This window comes from Sceloporus occidentalis, unplaced genomic scaffold (genome assembly GCF_023333645.1).
Source record: "Sceloporus occidentalis isolate IW3139 unplaced genomic scaffold, rSceOcc1.0.p SCAF_9, whole genome shotgun sequence".
Lineage (NCBI taxonomy): Eukaryota > Metazoa > Chordata > Lepidosauria > Squamata > Phrynosomatidae > Sceloporus > Sceloporus occidentalis.
The window spans coordinates 11683963-11705360 of NW_028316989.1; the positions used below are offsets into that span (position 1 = coordinate 11683963).

Consider the following 21398-nt stretch of genomic DNA (forward strand, 5'->3'; position numbering starts at 1 on the left):
TTCTGGAAGAATTCTGGGATGCAGCCCATAATTGTTTGCTTAGAAAAACGGTGCACGTAAAATCATAGCAAAAATTGCCAGGGAAGGTGAATAAAAGTTTGTGTCAGAAAGTGATTACAGACCGGTGGGAAGGTGCGGCATCTTGAATGCGAAAGCCCTGACTCTCTGTTTCCTTGAATGGAAAGTTATTGGCCTTTGGGTTGAAAAGAAAACCCACAACAGGCACAACTCCACTTTGGAGTTTTTGTTGTCCATTGATTCCCTGCATGCAAACCCTGATCCTGGTAGGAATGCCTGTATTATATCCGAGTACATAACAACATAGTTCTGCTGGAAAGGAAGTCATTGATTTACTTGTTACATGATGTTATAGTGTAATTTGTATAGTACGTCATATTGTGTAATTGGATTTGTATGCGAGTATGTTATGTTTGGTTGGGTTTTCTTCTTTATGGATTACAAGGATGTTATATGTTACTATGAACTATGTATAACCCTTGAATGATACCTTTCACTTGGGTTGGGGAAGGATATTGGAGTAGCCATGGCTTAAACTGGACAAAGAGCACCTCTTCTCTTGGCAAGATGAAAGAGAGAGGCATCATCCTATTTTATCCACTCCACCCCACTGTCTTCCAGGAAAGATGGAAGGACATGGGCGTTTGGGCTTCATTTCCACCCACCATCAGTGGCAAGTAAGGGTTCTTTCTTCATAAAAGCAGTTCTTTCTTTACCTGGAAGATGTGAATATATCTGGTGTGGTGTTGCGACTTCAACTTTGGACTACAGGCTCTTGGAGATCAGGATTCAAGTCCATCTCTTGTGTCCAACGGTGGTTGACTGACATAGCGCCGAGGATTCACCAGAAACCTTTTGCTGTGCTTCAGTATACCTTACAACAGTAATCCCCAGACTGAGTTCTTTAAGGGATTTTAGACTTCAGCTCCCACGTGAACCAACATGGCTGAGTCTTCTGGGAGCTGAAGTCCAAAATCTCTTGAAGGGCACAGTTTGGGAACCACTGCCTTACAAGAATACCAATATTCTTGCTTGCACCTCCATGTGCCAGTTGCGCTGAGTCATAAGCCAGGCCTGCTCTTCACCATCTATATCTGGCCGGGGATGTATTTTAGCAAATGTTATTTTGGGATACAAGACCAGGATTTGCAGTCGTGCGTATTAATAGGTAATATCTTTGCCCCAAGAGATAGAAAGTCTTGGGGTTATTGCCCTTGCCTCTGCAAAATAAATGCAAGTTAAAAGTATATTCTAGCTGCTCTTGTTCTGCCAACTCTCATGTGCTTCCTTCCCTAGCAGCCTAAAATTAGCTTGAAATAGGTGTTCATTCTTGCATCATGTTTAATCTTCTGCTCCAGTGTGATCCACAGTACCAAACCAGGCAGACCTAGACACCTTCTATCTTCAGCTGGTCTCTTCAAACTTGTAGGTGTAAGTGGTACTCTTTTAGTTCATTTACAAAGCAATGTTCTGGATCCCTATCTCTGGTTGGAAGAGGACATCATTTTGGGGTGCAAGGAGGTGGTGATCAGTCTGTTGTTGTTGTTGTTGTTGTGTGCCTTCATGGGCTTTTCTTGGCAAGACATGTTCAGAGGAGATTTGCGACATCTCCATTTATTATCCCTGCCTCTTTCATGTTTGCTTCTCTCATACACTAAAGGTTTACAACTTTGCTTGGGCATTTATAAATGAAGCTCTGACAGGGAGGCGAAAGCAACTTTTCCTATTGTTGCAAAGGAAAATGGGCTCCAAAGGCAACCTTTTCCTACCTCTCCTTCTTTCTTCCCTCCTTGGGTTGAAAAATGGATTTTAGGAGACGACGATATGCTGGGTATGTAGATGTTTTCCCCCCCTTTCCTTTTCTTTCTTGAGCCAGTAGGAACACTCACACGAACATACATTATCCTTTTATAGCTTTTCCTAACCTTGCAAACATCGGGGTGGTTGTTATGAATAGTAAAACCCATGCTGCAGATTTTGTTAACGTTATCAAAGGACACGAACTTGTCAGCCACTATAAAACATCTTACTCTCCTTCCCAGTGGAAACAGTCAGACTGCAAAAGCCGAATGCAAAGTCACAGCCCTTTGCTTCCATCCCAGGTACTTCCATCCCTTTTGGTCCGTCGGCAGCGAGCATTGCAGCCAATATCTTGTTGTGTGTTTTTCTTGAGGTCTGTGACAGATAAGATCCGTATTGATTCTGGAATATCTACTGGCTGTAACCTTTGAAAGGGCAGACGATGCAGTGCCGTAGAATATTATCTATCAATATCAGAGAAATAGAAAGACGGGGATGACACCTAATCACAACACGGCTGATGGCTCATAAATCTGAACTTGATATGGCTTGATACTGGTAATGGATAATTGTGGCAGAGAAAGGAATGGGGATTGATGTTGATGTGGCTGCAAAGTGCTTAAGGGGGGCTCTTGCCGAGCTGTTTGGGAAGCCATGCGTGTTTCGGGAGGATTGCTATGGGCAGGGAGTCCAAATAGCATTGTCTGGGGGCACAATATGCTGGGAAGACACATATTCAAATAAATTCTCTTGTAGGGGTGCAAACTTGCACAATTTTCATGGTGAAGAACTAGAGATCACTGTCTAAACATTCAGTTGATGGACTCTAGACAGGCATAAATAGCATTGTTAGTCTCTCCAGCCGTTCCTTGGAGCATGACTGAGATGAGCATCTCAAAACTCCCTCTTATCTCATTTATTTGCGTGCCTTCAGGGACCAAATGGGTTTTTTTGCCCTGGAAAAGCTGGGTGCTTTTCATCCCACAATGAAATATGGAAAGTTAAATAGTTGAAGGCATCTCTCAGTGATGTTGGTACAACAAGAAGTTGCACTAAGTTCAATACACACAGAGTCACATTTGGGAGAGTGGAATGTATTTGACCCACACTTATGTCGAAAACCACAAAGAGATTCCAAAGGATCTTTTGCTTCATTTGCTTCTAAACTACAAGACTATTTATTTTTATTTATTTCATTTATAACCACCGCCACCCCCTCCAGAATTTTAAGGGAAAGGTTTAGCTAAAAAAAAATCTTCCAAAAATGTTTTTAAAAACTATTAGCAATCCTATTAAAAGGCACATAGTTGAAATAGTTTAAAACGCTTTTAAAACATAATTGGTTTTATGTAGTTTTCATGCCGGCTTTTAAAACTGGGCAGATATTTAATACGTTTTTACAGTGTTTAAATTATTTTATTAAGTTTTATAGCCTTAGTGTTCTACATTTTAAATTCTTTGGCTGATTCTATTGTAGCTGAACAGAGAGCTCACAGTACAGGGTCGGTGCTTGGAAAGCTTGCAAGAAGTATATATTGTGCATTTCGCTCGGGCAATAAAGGTATCACTGAAGGATTTTTGTTTGTATTTGTTAAATGGGCATTGGTAGAAAATGGTAGATTTTCTCTTTAAATGTGTGTGTATGTGAGTGTGTATATACATCCATACCATGTACAGATGAGAAAGCTGGACAGTGAAGACAGCGGATAGGAAGAAAATCAATTCATTGGAGATATAGTGCTGGAGAAGAGTGCTGAGGATGCTATGGACGGCCAAAAAGACTAACAAATGGGTCCTAGAGTAGATCAAGCCAGAAATCTCCCTAGAAGCCAAGATGACAAAACTGAGGCTGCTGTACTTTGGACACATCATGAAAAGGCAAGACTCACTGGAAAAAGCAATAATGCTAGGAAAAGTGGAGGGCAGCAGAAAGAGAGGAAGGCTGCATGCTAGATGGATGGACTCCATTAAGGGGGTCATGGGTATGAATTTGCAGGACCTGAGCAGAGCAGTGGAGGACAGAGGGTCTTGGAGATGTCTCATCCATGGGGTTGCCATGAGTCAAGATCGATTCAAGGGCAGTGAACAACAACAACATCTGAAGACGATTGTCGTATTATGGACATATCATGAGAAGACACAACTCATTAGGAAAAAACAATAATGCTGGGAAAAGGTGGGGGGAAGTAAAAAGAGAGGAAGACCACATGCTGGATAGATGGACTCTTATTAAGGAGGTCACAGGTATGAATCTGCAAGAACTTAGAAGAATAGTGGAAGACAGGGGGTCTTGGAGATGTCTCATTCATGGGACCACCATGGTTCAAGATCGACTTGAGAGCAATGAACAACAAAAATGCACATAAATGTGGTACCCAAAATCCTGGAGGGCCCAGTGCCAGCCCAAGACATCACACAGACACACTGTCTGCTTGCACTTTCTAGAGTCTTGCTGCACTAGATATCAGTTTAAAGAGAAAAATCTACCATACTGTAAGCTCTTTGGCAGCTTACAATAGAATTAGCCAAAGAATGGCCTCCTCTTTCCCTATCTCATGGTGCAAAGTGAGTTGATGTACAAATATTCTTACCCTGGCCTGGAAGAGGTTGGTCCCCATGAGTCTGGAGATGGAGAGGAATGGATGGGGGTGGCAGAGGGGCTTTCCTGCCCTTGGTTGCCCCTTCTTTCCTGCTTCAGATGGGCTGCAGCAGATGGAATGGAGTTCCCTACAAATAGAGAGAGATGAGCAGAAGGCAGGAGGAGGCCATTAAAAACCCAGAGGAACAGGCTGGAAGAAGGTTACTGTGTCAAAGTCATACCGAAATCAATGGGATCTGCATGCTGAACTGTTTGTTTTAAGACTCCTGGATTTAAGCGACGGCTGTGGACTTTTATGATGCTGCCTGTTTAATATGCTGGACTTTATGGAAATGATCTCTTATCGATTTTATGTTTTGCATTCTCCCAAGAGAGCTTTGTGAGCCAGGCTGGTGGTGTTATAAATCCTTGCATAAGCAGACTCTGGCCTTAGTTTTTTCTGGAAATCTTGCAAGTTGTGGCTGGTGTATCCCATAACAGCCTTCTCTCTCACTGATCTTTTTTAAAGGCATCAAGTAGGCAGTGTCGGGTAGTGGGCACCTTTCCTAACTGATCGGTGAAAATGGTCTGCAAAGTATTGGGGAGCTGGCCATTAAAGCAAGCAGCGCTCTTAACGTCAGCCTACTTTTAGTGGGAATTCAGTAGAGTTGAGTTAAATCTGCAAGGAAGGAACTGATAAGGAAATGAGTGCCCTTTTGTCACATTAATTTCCTTTAAAATTGGATCACTGTGGAGGAGTTTGGGATGAGTGGTACCCATTAAGCCTGAACATAAAGCATTAGCACAAGGTGAACTTTGGGAGACCGGTTTTGCACATAGCCAAGTTTGCACAACATGTTCCAGCTATTTCGATCTCTTCCCCCCCTCACCACCACCGCCCCATTCTTTTTCATTAGTACCGAATCTATTTAACTATGGGTCCCTTTGAGGCAGAAACCTGCTGTTCTGTAAGCACCAAGCAAGCATTGTGGAAAGCAGATTGGTCCAGCAAAAGTATGTTAATGATCCGTGGGCATTTTCACAAATATGCTAAGAAAAAAAGCAAACTGCATGGAAGGGGAGGAAAGAATCGACTTCCTTCTGCTCCATAGAATCCTTCTCTTTCATTGCCTTTATTTTGTTTTGTTTTTAAATATCCTAAAATAGCCAGGACAAGAATCCAACTACAGTCACTCTTCTGTTTTTGCAGACTTGAAGTCCCTCGCCTGTTCACGGGCGGCAAACAGAGGGGGACAAAGTGGGGCACTTCTATTCAAACCAGTGGGGCTTGAATATAAGTGATTGTCCATTTTCATTGGGTGGGTCCGGAACGGATCCCCCACAAAAATGGAGGGGCAACTGTATTTAGCTTTGGGAAGAAACTGTTGGTGGGGACAGGCATCGCTGCATGCATGCATGCATGTGCTTTTAACCTTGCAATTGAAGTAGCGTTTGAGAATAAAAAAGAACTGGGTGTCCCAGAAATGGACTCCAAGTCCAGTTTATGATCTCTGCCCTGGTATACTGGGCTTTACTGAATAAAATCTCAGCTCAGTTAGATGCACTCTTATAGTGAGATCTGGACAGGCTGCATCCCTCCATGGCCAATGCTTGTCTACCTATAGAACAGGAATAACAGTTTTATTTCATACAGAGGGGTAGATCAGAGGCACCTTAAAGACTACACCAGTGCGATCGCAGGTACTTCACAACGTATTTGATGCAGCAAACGCTTGTAGAGCACCTGTTATTTGGTGGAAGTCAAAGCAGCAGCACCTACATTTTTTATCACCCTTCGGCTGTGCAGGTTGTTGTGTGACTGGGATGGACGGGTTCCCACTAGCCCGCTCTTACACAAAGACACAAGCGACCGGGTAGCTGGCGCCTACAGGTTAGCAGCTGCCTTCTTCCACTTAGCCATGCCTTCAATCCCTATGGCCTCGAGAGTCCTGGACTCCTCTGTTTCATTTAGCCAACAGTCTCAGGTCAGCTCTATAAGGAAAGTTGCCAGAATCGGCCCTTCCTATTAGCACCTTCTGCATTTTTTGAATGGCAGCTGATGGAACAAGTAACCCATCACCATTGACTTGTGCGCCCGAGTAACAGAAACCTAATTTTCAGGTAAGAAATTGCCCTTTCACATCATCATCCAGACCCACTTGGCTTCTTCCATGAGAGATGTGAGTAATTTTCACCTTGCAGTATTATTTGTCATGATTATTATCATCTGTTTACAACTGTCTGGAGAATGAAATGTATTCTCTCCCACCTGCTTGCGGAGGTGCTCTCTCTCTCTCTCTCTCTCTCTCTTTCTTTTCACCCCTTCTCCTTTCTTCTTTGCCTCCCCCTCCAACACACATACACTTACTCTTCTCGTAATGTCAATGGATGGTGACATCCTCTCCAAGAGCGTATCTGATGTGTTGCAACACAGATCCTTCCTGCTCATCATGTCAGATCTAAGCCTTAATTTGGAAGGCTTTCAGCATCTCGCGCTGGCAGGAGGAGTGCATTGGGCGATGCAGAGAGAGACTCCTCTCCCAGCCAAATTTCTGTCACGCAGGCTGTCGGTCCTAATGAATGCCCTTGAAGCAGGTACGGTAAACATCTGAGGATGGGGTTTTGCTGTTCTCAGAAGACAAAATCATTGAACCAAATGCAACGGCTGCCAATGCTCTTGAAAACAACCCACCCCCATGCCCACCTCAAAACGACAACAATAACCCACAACCACACAAACATCTAATTTATCACTGCTAGTTATCTGGAGGCTCTTGGATTTTAGAAAACTTTGAGAGCCTTGCACTGGACTATCTTCATTATTCTTAAAAAGAAGTTTACCCACCCCTTTCCTGCACTTAACGCTTTAGACTTCATGTATTTCCAGATGGGATTTTGTAAAGAACAGATCATGTTTAGTCCATTGCCATCACAAAAGTCCAAGGAATAGGTACAGTCCACCCAGCATATCCACAGAGCCTTTATCCACAGATTAAACCATCCACGGTTTGAATATATATATATATATATATATATATATATATATATATATTCTGAAAAGCAAACCTTGATTTTGCCAGCCCCCTTTTTGTCACTAGCTATGGACCTAGGTTGAGAAAAAAATGGAGCATTAGAAAAACATAGACGTTGATGCTGTCTTCAGAGGAAAAAACACACACCACACACACACACACACTTTTATCTTCATGGTGTGTTTGTGATGGTGTTTTAGATGGAGGATTTAATTGAAAGATATGCCTGCTTTATGACTAAATGAAACTCAAGTAGCTAATTTCAGTGGGGGCTGTAAAGCAAAACAAGCAGCAAGGTTTCTCCTGAGAAAATAGTCAACAACTTATTTCTATTTTTACCTTTATTTCTTTCCTTTCCTTTATGTATTGCCTTTTCTACCAGGACAGGACCTTACTCAATATTGAAAACTTGCTGCTTTTGAATCATAGAATCATAGAATCGTAGAGTTGGAAGAGACCACTAGGGCCATCCAGTCCAACCCCATTCTGCCATGCAGGAAATCCAAATCAAAGCATCCCTGACAGATGGCCATCCAGCCTCTGTTTAAAGACCTCTAAGGAAGGAGACTCTATCACCTTCCCAGGAAGTGCATTCCACTGTCGAACAGCTTTTACTGTCAGGAAGTTCCTCCTAATGTTCAGGTGGAATCTCTTTTCCTGTAGCTTGCATCCATTGTTCCGGGTCCTGTTCTCTGGAGCAGCAGAAAACAAGCTTGCTCCCTCCTCAATATGACATCCTTTCAAATATTTAAACAGGGCTATCATATCACCTCTTAACCTTCTTTTCTCCAGGCTAAACATCCCCAGCTCCCTAAGTCGTTCCTCATAGGGCATGGTTTCCAGACCCTTCACCATTTTTGTCGCCCTCCTTTGGACACGCTCCAGTTTCTCAATGTCCTTTCTGAATTGTGGCGCCCAGAACTGGACACAATATTCTAGGTGGGGCCTGACCAAAGCAGAATACAGTGGCACTACTACTTCTCTTGATCTAGACACTATATTTCTATTGATGCAGCCTAAAATAGCATTGGCCTTTTTAGCTGCCGCATCACACTGTTCACTCATGTTCAGCTTGTGGTCTACTTGGACTCCTAGATCCCTTTCACATGTAGTTTCATTCAGCCAGGTGTCACCCATCCTATATCTGTGCATTTTATTTTTCCGCCCTAAGTGCAATACCTTACATTTCTCTGTGTTGAATTTCATTTTGTTAGCTTTGGCCCAGCTTTCTAGTCTATTCAGGTCATTTTGAATCTTGATCCTGTCCTCTGGGGTATTAGCTATTCCCCCTAATTTGGTGTCATCTGCAAATTTGATAAGTATGCTCCCAATTCTGTCATCCAGGTCATTGATAAAGATGTTGAACAGTACTGGGCCCAGGACAGAGCCCTGTGGGACCCCACTGGTCACTTCTCTCCAGGATGAAAAGGAGCCATTGTTGAGCACCCTTTGGGTTCGGCCGGTCAACCAATTACAGATCCATTTAACAGTTCCTTTGTCTAGCCCACATTTTACAAGCTTGTTTGCAAGAATGTCATGGGAAACCTTGTCAAAGGCCTTACTGAAATCAAGATATACTATATCCACAGCATTCCCTTCATCTACCAAGCTGGTAATTTTATCAAAGAAAGAGATTAGATTTGTCTGGCATGACTTGTTTCTCTGAAACCCATGTTGACTTTTTGTGATTATGGCATTGCCTTCTAGATGTTCACAGACTCTCTGTTTAATGATCTGCTCCAGAATCTTTCCTAGAACTGATGTCAGACTAACTGGACGATAATTGTTGGGATCCTCTTTTTTCCCCTTTTTGAAGATGGGGACAACGTTTGCCCTCCTCCAGTCGGCTGGGATCTCTCCTGTTCTCCAGGAGTTTTCAAATATGATTGCCAATGGCTCCGATATTACTTTTGCCAGTTCTTTTAATACCCTTGAAGGAAAGAAGTTGGCAGCATGAGCTTTCCTAGACTTAAATCTACTTCCTCAGATGCTTTTGGAAGACCACTCCACCAAATGCATCTGAGGAAGTAGACTTACGTAAGTCTAGGAAAGATCATGCTGCCAACTTCTTTCTTTAGCTAGTCTCAAAAGTGCTACATGGTCTCTCTACATACTGATTCTACAGACTAACGTGGCTGTATCTTTGAATTCTACCATTCTCAAGCTCCGATCGCTCACTCCTTTGCCTCATTTCTTATCTCCTTCCTTTCTTCCGTGCCATCACTCCAAGTTCTATTTTGTGAAAAGAACATTAAGACACTAGATGTTCATTTCACAGAGAGAAAGGCTGTGCACATAAATACTAGGTATAATTGTCTTGCAAAGCTTGGAAACCAGCTCAGCATTATGCTGCCTAAAACATTCTGTGTTTCTCACCCCTCCCTTACTACTACTACTACTACAATTATTATTATTATTACCATCTCTGCTGCATATCTGTAAAATCTGGAGCAAGTAAGGCGGGGTTGTTCCCCTCTTTTTAGTGTCTTGTAATGATTGTGACCGGAAGAGGCTAATCGAAGCCAACTTGATGTTTTCTTGCTGACAACCCCATCTTAAATAGTCCCTTTATTCTCTGGGCCACAAACAGATGTCACTAATTTAACTCCATTGAAAGTAAACGTCTAACATTGTCAGCACAATTAAAACGCATTGTCCATTCTTCTCAAAAGTTTTATTTCTTTCTCTTTAAACCGAGCGTCGCCGTTTTAAAATAGTCTTGACAATTTTCTATCCAGATGTGGGTTGTTGCAGCATCTTATGGGGATAGGTCTTAAACAAAACTTGCAAGGTAGTAAAAAATGGGGCTTTGGAAGCAATCCGCCCCAAACCTGGGCCCTTGCTTTCTCTCCCATTTTGCAGATTTAAAATTTTCTTGCTTTTGAAATGATCGCTATATTTGCAGCCGCAGCAAAGATCAGGGACTTGCTGGGGTTGGGAAGAGGCTAGGAAGGCCAAAATTGAACATTAAAAGTGTGTATATGTGTGTGTGTGTTTGTACATTACAAAATGAGTCTCCTTTATCTTGAAATCTGAACTATTCCAAACATGGGTGGCAGACATTGTTTTCTGATGGTTCAGTGTACACATACTTGGTTTCATGCACAAAATTGTGTATAAAATTACCTCCAGGCTATGTCTATAAGTTGTATAGGAAATGTAAATGAATTTCATCTCTAGACTCAGTGGGTTCCATCTCCAAGATATCTCATTATGTATACACAAATATTCCAAAATCCAAAACATTTCCAGTCCCAAGCATTTCAGATAAGTGAAACTCAACCTGTAGTAGCAAAAATAAGCATTCTCTTTTCATGGGTTAAATGAATGCACCTAAGAGCTGTTGGTGAACTGTAGCTCTCATCGTTCTCCGTTATTGACCATTGCTGGCTAAGGCTCATGAGAACTGCACACAGCTTGGCATCTCCAAGAAAGGGAAATACTGTATTCCCATTTCAGTGAGGCTTCCTTGCTTGCTTTCTACCATGGGCATTGCATGTGTGGGCAAGCTATTCAGTTCTTTGTATTTCAGCCTTAAATGTGTTTCATTAATAACTTTGCTCTTCGCGAAAGCAGCAGGTCAAGCAGTTTGACCCACAAGAATGAAAGGTTTAATAAGACAATGCTACTTTATGTGTGCACACCAAAAATATATATATAGATGCCTTGTTATTGCAAGCAAAAGAGCTGAGCAGTTTATGAGGTGGGATTAAATCATTTCTAGGAGTAATTTCCTTTTACCTTAAGTCAATGGCAGGGATGTTTCTGTGTTCTCTTGGAGCCCCAAGCAGCCCCACGGGTGAGATGCTGGCTGATACCTTGCCTCAGGGTTGCATTACGTAAATCTCCTTACTCAGAGTTATCCATTAATTGTCCTATGCAGCTCTTAAGTTGAAAGGCAGCATTGTGCAACTGAACCAAGACGCCGAATGTGCAAAAAGTGTGTCCGGACACAGTGTATAGAGTTGGCCCTTGGTATCCATTGGGTTTGGTTCCAGGACCCCATGTGGATACCAAAATCCGTGGATGCTCAAGTCCCCTTAACTGCAATGGCATAGCAGAATGATGTCCGTTATATAAAATGGAAAAATCAAGGTTTACTTTTTGGAATTTATGTTTAATAAATATTTTAAAGCTGTGGATGATTGAATCTGTGGCTGCAGAATCTGTGGACGTGGAGGTCGGACTGTATAAACGATCCATGTGCATCGATGCACACTGGCATTGCATGCACGTCTCTGCCTCTGAAACCTCGAACTGAACGTAGTTATTGCACATCAGACCAAAATGTCCATTCGTTTCTGTAAGGAAATTCGGTGACTGTCATTCCAAGACAGACAAAAATATCCATCACTTATGCGGGGACTTTGTGCAAGAAGACCCCAAGAGAAGTCCTAACTCTTCTTTGTGGTTATATTGGGGAGAGCAGAAATCTGCTTGGAAGGGAAACTGAGTGCAAGGGAGATTATCTTGCTTTCCAGAACGCCGTAGGGCTTGGATCCAAGTAATCTGCCAGCCGTCCTGAACTGACCCTCAACCCTTGTGAGAGATGCCTCCACCTTCTGCCTTAATCGTGAAGTCCAGTGTCTTAATCTCCCTTAACCTCTTGCAAACCTTGGATGTCCTTTGCAGCTTTTCTGCCAATCCGGACAAGCAGTAAAGAGGGTCAAGCAAATGGGTTAAGGCTCCCTTTTTTTAGCTTTGCTATATAAACAAGCCTTTCCGTTTCTTTATCTGCTTCACAGCCTGCCTTGTGCAAAATCTTCCACCTCAAATCAGTTTGCGCACGGACCTTGCAGAAGGTAGCAGCGATATTTAATTTGACAACGATTGTCACTAATTTATTTCATTTGGTGATTAGAGCTTTCCCGAATATAAACCGCGTCGTCTTCCTGAACAGTGCTTTGGAATACATAGGGCTGTTCTTCTGAAGCTAATGGGATTAGATTAAAATAGGATTCTCACTACTCAGATGAATACTTACAATGTCCTTGGTATACAGTTTGGTGGTGTTTGATGCAGTAATTTAAGCATCTAATTGTATCTTTACCATTTTTTTTAGTTCTAAAATATCTCCCCTCTTCCGCTCTGAAAAAGAAGCATCTCTTAATAAAATTCCATAAAATAGACTTAAACGCATGAGCCATCTGTCCAATAAATCTGCAAAACAGGCGGACGCTTAGCATATATGTCCTCCGTTCTTTGGCTCAATGGTGCTCATTGTACCTAATAGCCATTAAAAGCAAAAAAATAATATGCTAAAATAGGAGAGTGGCATACAATAGCCTTTTAAAACAGTGTTGTATCAGGTTCTTTTAAAACTCTAAAAAGAGGGAAAGTTAAAGGTTAAAAGACCAAATTGAAAGATGGAGTCCGGGGCCATCTCCCCTCCATCTTCCCCATAGTGCTTTATCTTACACTTTAGTGATTCCCAAACTTTGTTCCTCCAGGTGTTTTGGACTTCAGTTCCCAGAATCCCCAACCATCTTGGCCAGTGGTCATGAATTCTGGGAACTGAAGTCCAAACATCTGGAGGACCAAAGTTTGGGAATGACTGAAAGGAAGACAAAATTGAGGCATGGAGACTGGGACCATGACCCCTCCATCTTCCTCATAGTGCTTTATCCCACACTTTATTTACACCAGTGGTTCCCAAACCTTGGTCCTCCAGGTGTTTTGGACTTCAGCTTCCAGAAGCCCCAGCCAACTTGGCCAACAGACAGGAATTCTGGGAACTGTAGTACAAAACATCTGGAGGACCAAAGTTCGAGAATCACTGTGAGGTTCGCACATTGTCATCAGGAAGTTTCTGTCCACGGCTGCTTCCAAGCGTCTTGCTTACCTATATCCCTGGAATATAAGAGGTGGCTTAGCCAAGTTACTAGGGAAAGGCCAAGAAGATACAGTGGATCATTACCTTACATGGGGGATCTGTAGTGTATGTTCGAGCCCCATTGAATATAATGGAGCTCGGGTGCAGCGCTATTCATTGTATTGCTGCGTGGCTTCAGTGTAAACTGAAAGCCGTGTACAGTATAGTGTGCCTGCGTATGGTGTGGGCGCACTATATGTGTAAAAAAGCCATGATGGATGAGTTTCTCAGCAATACTATATTATGTGATCCCATCTAGATAGCTATTGTGGGCAAAAGAGGAAGAGAAGAAACAGGATCAGACGAGGAAGAACATTCTTTGTTGAGTTGCCTCTAGAGAACCACAACAAACTTGTACAAGCGGCAAATTTGGGTGTTGTGGGTTGGAGGGGGAGAGAACTAAAATGGCTCTGATTGATATTCATGATGCACAGATTTTCCCTCAATTAAAGTTAATTACGCACAAATGGAACACATAATAATCTCTGTGCTTTCTTCTTCTTTTTTATTAATCTGCTATTGTGATTTTTTTTTTAATGTTAAGTTAGAATCCTATCTCCCAAGCTTAGATATTCACTATACAGACTTTCTGATTAGTTTTAAATTCCAGAAGCTTTTTAACTATGCAGTTTAAATATGTAAGCCACATAATAGACCATAATGGCTCCTTTGGAAATCATTACAAGACGTAGTAAATACGATCCGGCATGACAATAGTTTAAATACACACTCAGATGATAGCTTTGTAACAAGTGGATGCTTTGCATTCTATCGGCTAAATGGGCACTTACATATATATATCATAATAATATCTCCTTGACAACAATTAAGGCCTATTGTCTCAATTTATTGGCTCCGGGATCTTTGTGGTTGGTCTAGCGCTAGGAACAAAAAGAGGGGAAATAATACAAAATAAGAGACACTGAAACAAATGCCCGAAACTGTCAAATCTGAGGAAACATGGCGTCCTCAGTTCTTTACCTCTTAATTCAACCACATGAGTAGAACAACTAACTTGATTTTGGTTGCCCAATAAAGGTATTGTTTGGATGTACTGTATATACAAATGTACAAGTCTAGAAATTTAGGTCAAAACAATTGACCCAAAAAACCTGAGTTGACGTATCCACAGGTCAATTTAAATACCATATCTTAACTCTTATTTAAAAGTAGGAACCATCTTTATGGCAAGTTCGGGGCAAGTTCGGGGACCAGAATTATGGATTTTGCTATGACCTGTGGATACATCGAGGGTAAAATTTAGGGGCTTATAGCAAAGGATCTAAAGGATGAAGCAAAGCAAAACAATGTCAAAGAACTTACAAAATTCCCTGAGACATAACTATTTGTGCTTACTCTTAAGACTGAATGGATGAGAGAGTAGAAGGGGTCGGTGCTTCACGTATTATACTCTTGCTTTTCTCCAGGAGTTGGGTCCTTCTTTTAAATAAGAGATAAAATACAATACTTACATTGACCCATGGATAAGTTGACTCAGGTTTTTGGGTCAGTTTTTCGACCTAAATTTCTAGACTTATACATGAGTATATACTGTAAGTTCTGAATTGTAAGCTACTCTGTGTGTTTGCTCACTAGCTGCTGGCTATCAGCTGTGTAGCTATCAGCTTCTGGCTGCATTCGGGACATCTACACTTCTGTTGTTTTTCTTTTCATTTCCTGCTCTCCATCTCTTTAACTTTGTATCTGAAGTAGAGCATCAAGTGCACTGAGAAATGCTTAGAAATGGCTCTGCTTCACCGCGGCTGAATCCATTATCCATGTCAGCCCATCAAGGCACGGCGCATGTCTCCATGGTATGGAAGGTTTGCGGGGATATTTGTTGCTTCGAATCAGTCACGTGCCCAAATAATGTAGTTTAAACAGGCCTTCTTCCTCTGTGGGAACGGAAAAGATTGCCACTATTAGGAATTGCCAGGAGCCAGTGGTCTGCTAGGTACCAGCAGTCTTTACTTTCTGTAAACACTTGTATTATACTATACATATAGATATATTCCATCACATAAAAGTGTTGTTGGTGATCTTGAGTTAAATGGCCCCCTTGGGTCTAAGTACATACAGGATATGAGCTGCGTCTCTCCTTAAGATGCTAATACATCCCAGCCGTTCATGTACCTTTGGTGACAGAAGTTTCATTTATGTGTGCATGTGTTATTTTTCACAAAGGTGGAAGAGGAGCCAGAGTTGAAAGAACAGTGATTTGCTATTAGTCAAATGAGTTGAGTGGTAGACTGCCGACGCGGTTTGCTCGCTACTCCGCATCGGCTAATTAGACCCCATTTATGTATTTACTTACATGTATACTTTACATATTTATTGCAAGCTCTTTCCACTTATTGCTCAATAAATGAACGTGTCAAATCCTTGCTTCATGTGCATGCCTTAGATGTGCTAAGCAGATCCACATTCTCTGATGAGCTAAATGCAATCCACAATTGGAAATAGACGGATGGTTGGGCTTTTTTTTAAAGGAGAGAAGGCTAGGTAAGAGATGTCTACTTGATTCAATATATTTGCAGCGCCTGTGATGGAAAACTGGCAGAATGAGCTTTTTGAGGGGGCCGGGGTGTGATGATAATCTATATCTGTCCCAGTATCAACAGGGTAGACCTGTTTGTAGAGAATATAGCTGCAAATGCCGTCGTGTATTTTCTGAATCCACCCACTTCTAGCTGTTTAAACTGAAGGCCGAGTCTAAATAAGGGAGCGGAGACGAATTGGGAAGCTTGCATTACTGTGTCAATTTCAATCCCTCAAGTCTGTGCCTTCCTTTATTCCTAAGCGTTTTATACCACCTTGCTGTAAAAACCACCCAGGCAATGTATATCGGCTCATAACGGTAAGGAGGGCAATACAGAGACCAAACAAGGGATAAAACCCTTGCAAAGGCAGTAAAAACAGCAATAAAACCGCTGAAAACAGTTTCGTTACCAGGTTGGAAAGGTGGGTCTTTAACTTTTGGAAAAGCAGAGGGAACAGGGGACTGTTTTGCTCTACAAACGAAAGGCAATATATTGTTTGTTATTAATACAGTGGGACCTTGTTATCCTCTGGGGTTTGGTTCCAGGATCCCCCCATGGATAATATAAATCCATGGATGCTCAAGTCCCATTAAATATCTCTCTCTGGCTTTGCTTCGCGAACGAAGATTCAGGAAGGACTCATCCCGCGCTTTGTAGAAGCGCGTTGGTGACTAAAAAGGCCAATTCGGGATAAACAGGTCCGGTTTCAGAAAGCACAGCAGAAAGTAATGGCAGAGCAAAATGGTGTCCCTTATATAAAACAGAAAATCCAAGGCTTGCTATTTGGAATTTATACTTTTTTGGATTGTTTTCAAGCCGTGGATGCTTGAATCCGTGGATAAAAAAAACCCATGGATAAGGAGGGCCGAATGTATTATTTATTATAATGCAGTCTTCTGGGTAGACATGAGTTCTCCATAAGAAAAGAGCTCCATAAATTTGCTGTTCCATATAGTTGTCATTTCCACTCCAATCTATGCAATATAGTAGAATCATGAGTTTAGGTTTTAACATCTGGGGGGAACAAGTTCTGTGGAAGTACTCCAGACCTTGATTTTCAGAAGACATTCTTCCCTTTTTTGAGTTAAAGGAGAACCATTAAAGCACACTAGAGCCAAAGAAAAAGAAAACATTAGACCTAGGAAACTTCTCCATCTCCCTGCCTTCGTCCGCGGCTTCCATTCCCAGGATCCGAGAGAAATCCTCTGGCTAGTTTTAATCGTATGGTATTTCCTAATCAAAAGCTTGAATGGTTTGAACCTCAGATCATTTATTTCTAAATTACTTCCCCCCCATAATTCTTATTAATTCAAATAGGATTTTGATTTGATATAAAGCTTCGTAAATGGGCGAATGAGCTTAATGAATTGAAAGATAGGATTGTCTTAAAAGTAAATGTTTAAAAGAATATGCTGATAATTGCAGAGATGGAAATCAAGACTTAATGACTTTTAATTTCTCGTGAGCTCGGTGTTTATGGGGGATGAACACAAAATGTTTCCAGAAGACCCCATCCTTACACAAACACACATATACTCAAACACCAATCATTTCTTTAAATGGCATTTCTTTGGAAAGCGGTTCTGCAACAAGCTTGTTTTTCTAAAAACAAGTGCTTTTGGTATTTTTTCTCTTTTTAGTTATAAGAATTGCTCTCTTTGTATGTGGATCACTGAGGAAGACAGGCGTCAAAGGAGTTGACACTTTTGTTTTCAGTGATTTTGCTAAATTTCATTAATTGAACTTCAGATTCTGTAGTATCCTTCTGGGATCCAGGTTCTGCCTGAAAACAGTACTGTAAACTTGCTTTTTTGTTGAATTATTTTCTGCTGTTATCTATTTGGCCAGAGGTCTGTCCATCTACCCCTGGTCAAGCTTAGCTCCATCCCAAACTTTCCAAGATGAGTCTTGCATTTTGTCTCTGGGCTCAACTGATTGAAATGTTTCAGACTTTGTTCCTGTTTTTTACTATTTCATATTGAGTTAAAATGAACCAACCTTGGGAGCTGGCTCTTTTGGCCCATATGCATGTAAACACACCTGTCGTCCACATATTTGTGAAATGTTTGGCTCTTCCTTTTATTTAACGTTTGTGCCAAAATCCCCTTACACCAACGGAAAGCATCTCCCTCTTGTTTATTTTCTCCTCCATGTTTCTTCTAGGATGATATGTTGAATGCATGCCAACAGCTGGACTGTCCTTGCAAAATCTCTTCTCCCCATTGCATGTCAGTGTCCATTGAACTTGGGCTTGTAGGGAAGAATGGCATTCATTTAAGACAGAATTAAAACACTAATAATGCTTAATTATTATTATTATTTTATTTCCTCATATCCCGGCTTTCTCCCAATACAAGGACTCATCTGCTTGCTATTCAGTTGCTTACATTTTTGGACAGCTCTATCTCACAGTTTTGCCATAGCTGAGCAAACTTTACACTCGAGGTGTGAAAATCTGGAGAGGTTGAAATGCATTCGTGGTGGACTTACTAGGCTGGGTAAGAGGCAGCTGAAAAATGAGAGGACATTTCATTTCTGGGAAACATGCTTGGCAAGGACATGGAAGACCTTACAAGGTTTGTCCATTCGTCACCACTTAGTCAGCATTGAGCTCCTCACTTTGCAAGAGAAATTGATGCCCAGACATAGCCTTCCCAGAGGCAAAACAACTGAAGACACTTTTGAGACTGCATGGGATCCATTTATCACATAGATGACGTATGCATATTCTAGATATGGCACACCATAGAGCCACACGATATTTTGGAAGCTGTCGTGACGAACAGGTTTTGGGTACTGATTATTATCTGCTGCTGTCATTTGTCTCTGGTAGTAATTCTCTGGTTACACTTGGAATTATGGAATGTTATCTGCAGTGGGAGAAGCTAGGTAGGGGATAATTTACTCATCATCACCATCATCATTATCATCATCATCATTTAAAAGCAGCAGGATATAAATAATTCTAATTTCTCAAAATGTTATAAATTTGACCACCCAAAGGCTTTTTATTTGACAAACTGTACATTTCCAAAATTTCTGCAAGTATTTGTTTTATAGCCCTTCGATTTCAAACAATGCTGCAGTTATGATCGATAGCAGATATCCTAGTATACTTTTGGCCCTTCATTTGCGCATTTGTGGGGCTCCAGAAATTGAGGATTTGCCTCATTTGCTTTTTTTGTTTGTTTGTTTGTTTCGTTTTTAATATATTCTTTACATGCAGCTCCAAGAACTAAATCTTTGGGCTCTATTCTTTCTCGCCTACTTTCTCTAATAGTGTTCCAGAAAAGATTTTCTATCTCCTGTCTGATAATATCTCTGTGGTAACTCACAAGGTTCCTCTTTTTGCTCTGGCAGCAATGAAAATTCGGACAAGATTTATAGCTGATATTGCAGCGGATAGTTCTGGGGGGATGTTCTTATCTAATCGTAGCATTCTTATTTATATTCAAGTGTTTTAATCCTATTGATTTTTTAGAAGTATTCTAGATTTATATGCTATTTATTCCATGCTATACCTCTCAATTGCACTCACTTTGTTTTGTATGCAAATGGCCTACGGTCCAGGCATGAATAATAGACTACTACGGCTTGGCACTTTGCAACCAGCAAGTCTGTTGCCTTCCTCACATCTGTCCAATACCAGAACCAGCTCAAACATACCAACTGGAATTGCTTTTCATCGGTCCAGAAGAAAGAATCAAAAGAAGATAGCTAATGAGGATAAGCAGGGCACCAAGCCAAAAAAGTACTCACAGAGCTTCCTTTTTTAAAGAAGGAAAAGCAACCTCTGCCTGAACCAAAGTTGCAGAAATACCAGGTGGAAGACTAAAAGTTTCTTAAAACATACATTTTGCAGTGCCTCCAAGTTTAGCCGTCTAAGAATCATCCAGTTCCCAGGCGGCGGCAGCAGCATTGTACAAAATCTGTGCAAAGATTTTGACCTGGAATATCCAAATCGATATAAAGCAGCTACCTGCGTACCTAATTCTTCAACTGTGGCTGACACGGTGGTTTCGGTTCATTAAAAAGAATGGGGGAATGTTGAATTTGGAGCCTCTGACAATGAAATATTACCTGGCTCGCAGAGAGCAAATGAATGGAAACAGGATTTCTTTTGTTCCCTGTCTCTGGACTTCCACAGAGTCACCTGCTGATTTAGATATATAGTAAGCAGAAGCCGAATTCTGGAAACAAGGACAATGAGATGGATCTCCTTTGCTGTTTCTCTCTCTATCACTCTGTCTCTCTGCTCTCTTTTAGGTAAATGTCTTGCACAAAGTTTTCCCTTGGATATTTTGTGCGCTCGTTTTCGGCGCCTACCTGCTGCCAGCAAAGTATAAAGTTAATTTTGGTGCCTTTGATGTCAGAATTTGCTTGGCTTTGATGCCCAGGGAAACCCAGTACCAGCTACTCACCAAGGCTTTTGTGCTCGATAAAAGGGCGGCATTTGTGCAGGAATTTTTCCAACTGTGTGCTGCAAGGAAAGCTTCAAAACGTTAAGCCACTGCTTTATCTGCTACACTTGGCTTATCAGAATGTAGTAGGTGGGTTATGGATCCCATCTTCTCCTCTTCATCCAGCATGAAACGTGGTGGCCATGGGGCAGTTCTGAAGGTTGCGCATTGCTTTCCAAAAACCGGGATCTACAAATGTAAGAGGGATCATTTCCCTCCTCCAAACCCTAATTGTGGACCATGCCAAGTCCCAAAACCTCAATTTTCCTCTGTAATCTCTTTCAAAATGGTGCCCAGAAGAGATGTGATGGCACTTCCTTTTGCCATTTTGAGAGGAGAAGATCAGGAGTAGTGCACAGTTCTGGGTTGCTTGGTGTGATGTGGCAGTATTAGGTCCATTTAGCAGGCATTTTGCACAATTTGAGAGCAAAAATAGTCTGAAAAATCATGCTGATTTCTTTAGGGAAAATGGAAGGGATGGGTGCTTTGGGAGGGTGCTTGAGAGCTACAGGAGCCATAAAAGTAGTCCAGGGCCACATGTGGCCCATGGGCCACACTGGGCACACAACTGCCTCTTTCTTTGCACAGATGGTATAGATGCCATTTTAATTCTAGGAGGGTCCTTGGCTGGAGAGCAAGGAAGGCTGGATGGCATTGCAAAGGATGGGGCTCTCCCACCAAATCTTCTTTATCAGCGGATGTCTTTCGACTATTGTGTTAGTAGTGGTCCTCAAGGGATGCGATGAAGTTGCAGTTCGAGTCAGGGCTTTAATCTTCCTGAAGTCTTGTGCATATATACTTTTTTATTTGGGAGGGGGAGTCTCTTTCTACATTCTTCCTTCTATGCCTGAATTCTATTCATTGTAGAAATCTGATTCAACAGCCCTACAAGATACTTTCCTAACCGGCCGGCGGTGGCCACAAGCCCTTTGACGTGGCAGACGCCTGCCGCAAACGCGCAGCCACACTTCTGCAGCAAAATGCGTGGTGCTTTCAGGAAAGAATGGAGCCGTAAACAAGGTACTTAATAGTCAGCGCAGTTTCTGCTAGGTCTAGGAGTGCATAATTGGGTCTTCGATAAACTGCTGGAATAAAAAA

At 41.7% G+C, this 21398-nt stretch overlaps 1 protein-coding gene across 10 annotated transcripts in view; it reads left to right on the plus strand.

The window, feature by feature from the left end:
* The window catches only part of CADM1 (cell adhesion molecule 1), a 278434-nt gene that overhangs the window by 181670 nt on the left and 75366 nt on the right, over positions 1-21398 (plus strand). Inside the window, exon 1 of one of the 10 annotated variants that reach the window (XM_089538072.1) lies at positions 21266-21320. The exons of the other annotated variants lie outside the window; for them this stretch is intronic. Within the exon in view, the coding sequence (XP_089394198.1) occupies positions 21281-21320 (40 nt within the window). The 5' untranslated portion in view covers positions 21266-21280. Of the gene's footprint in view, positions 1-21265; positions 21321-21398 lie in introns of those variants that run through there. 10 annotated transcript variants of the gene reach the window in all.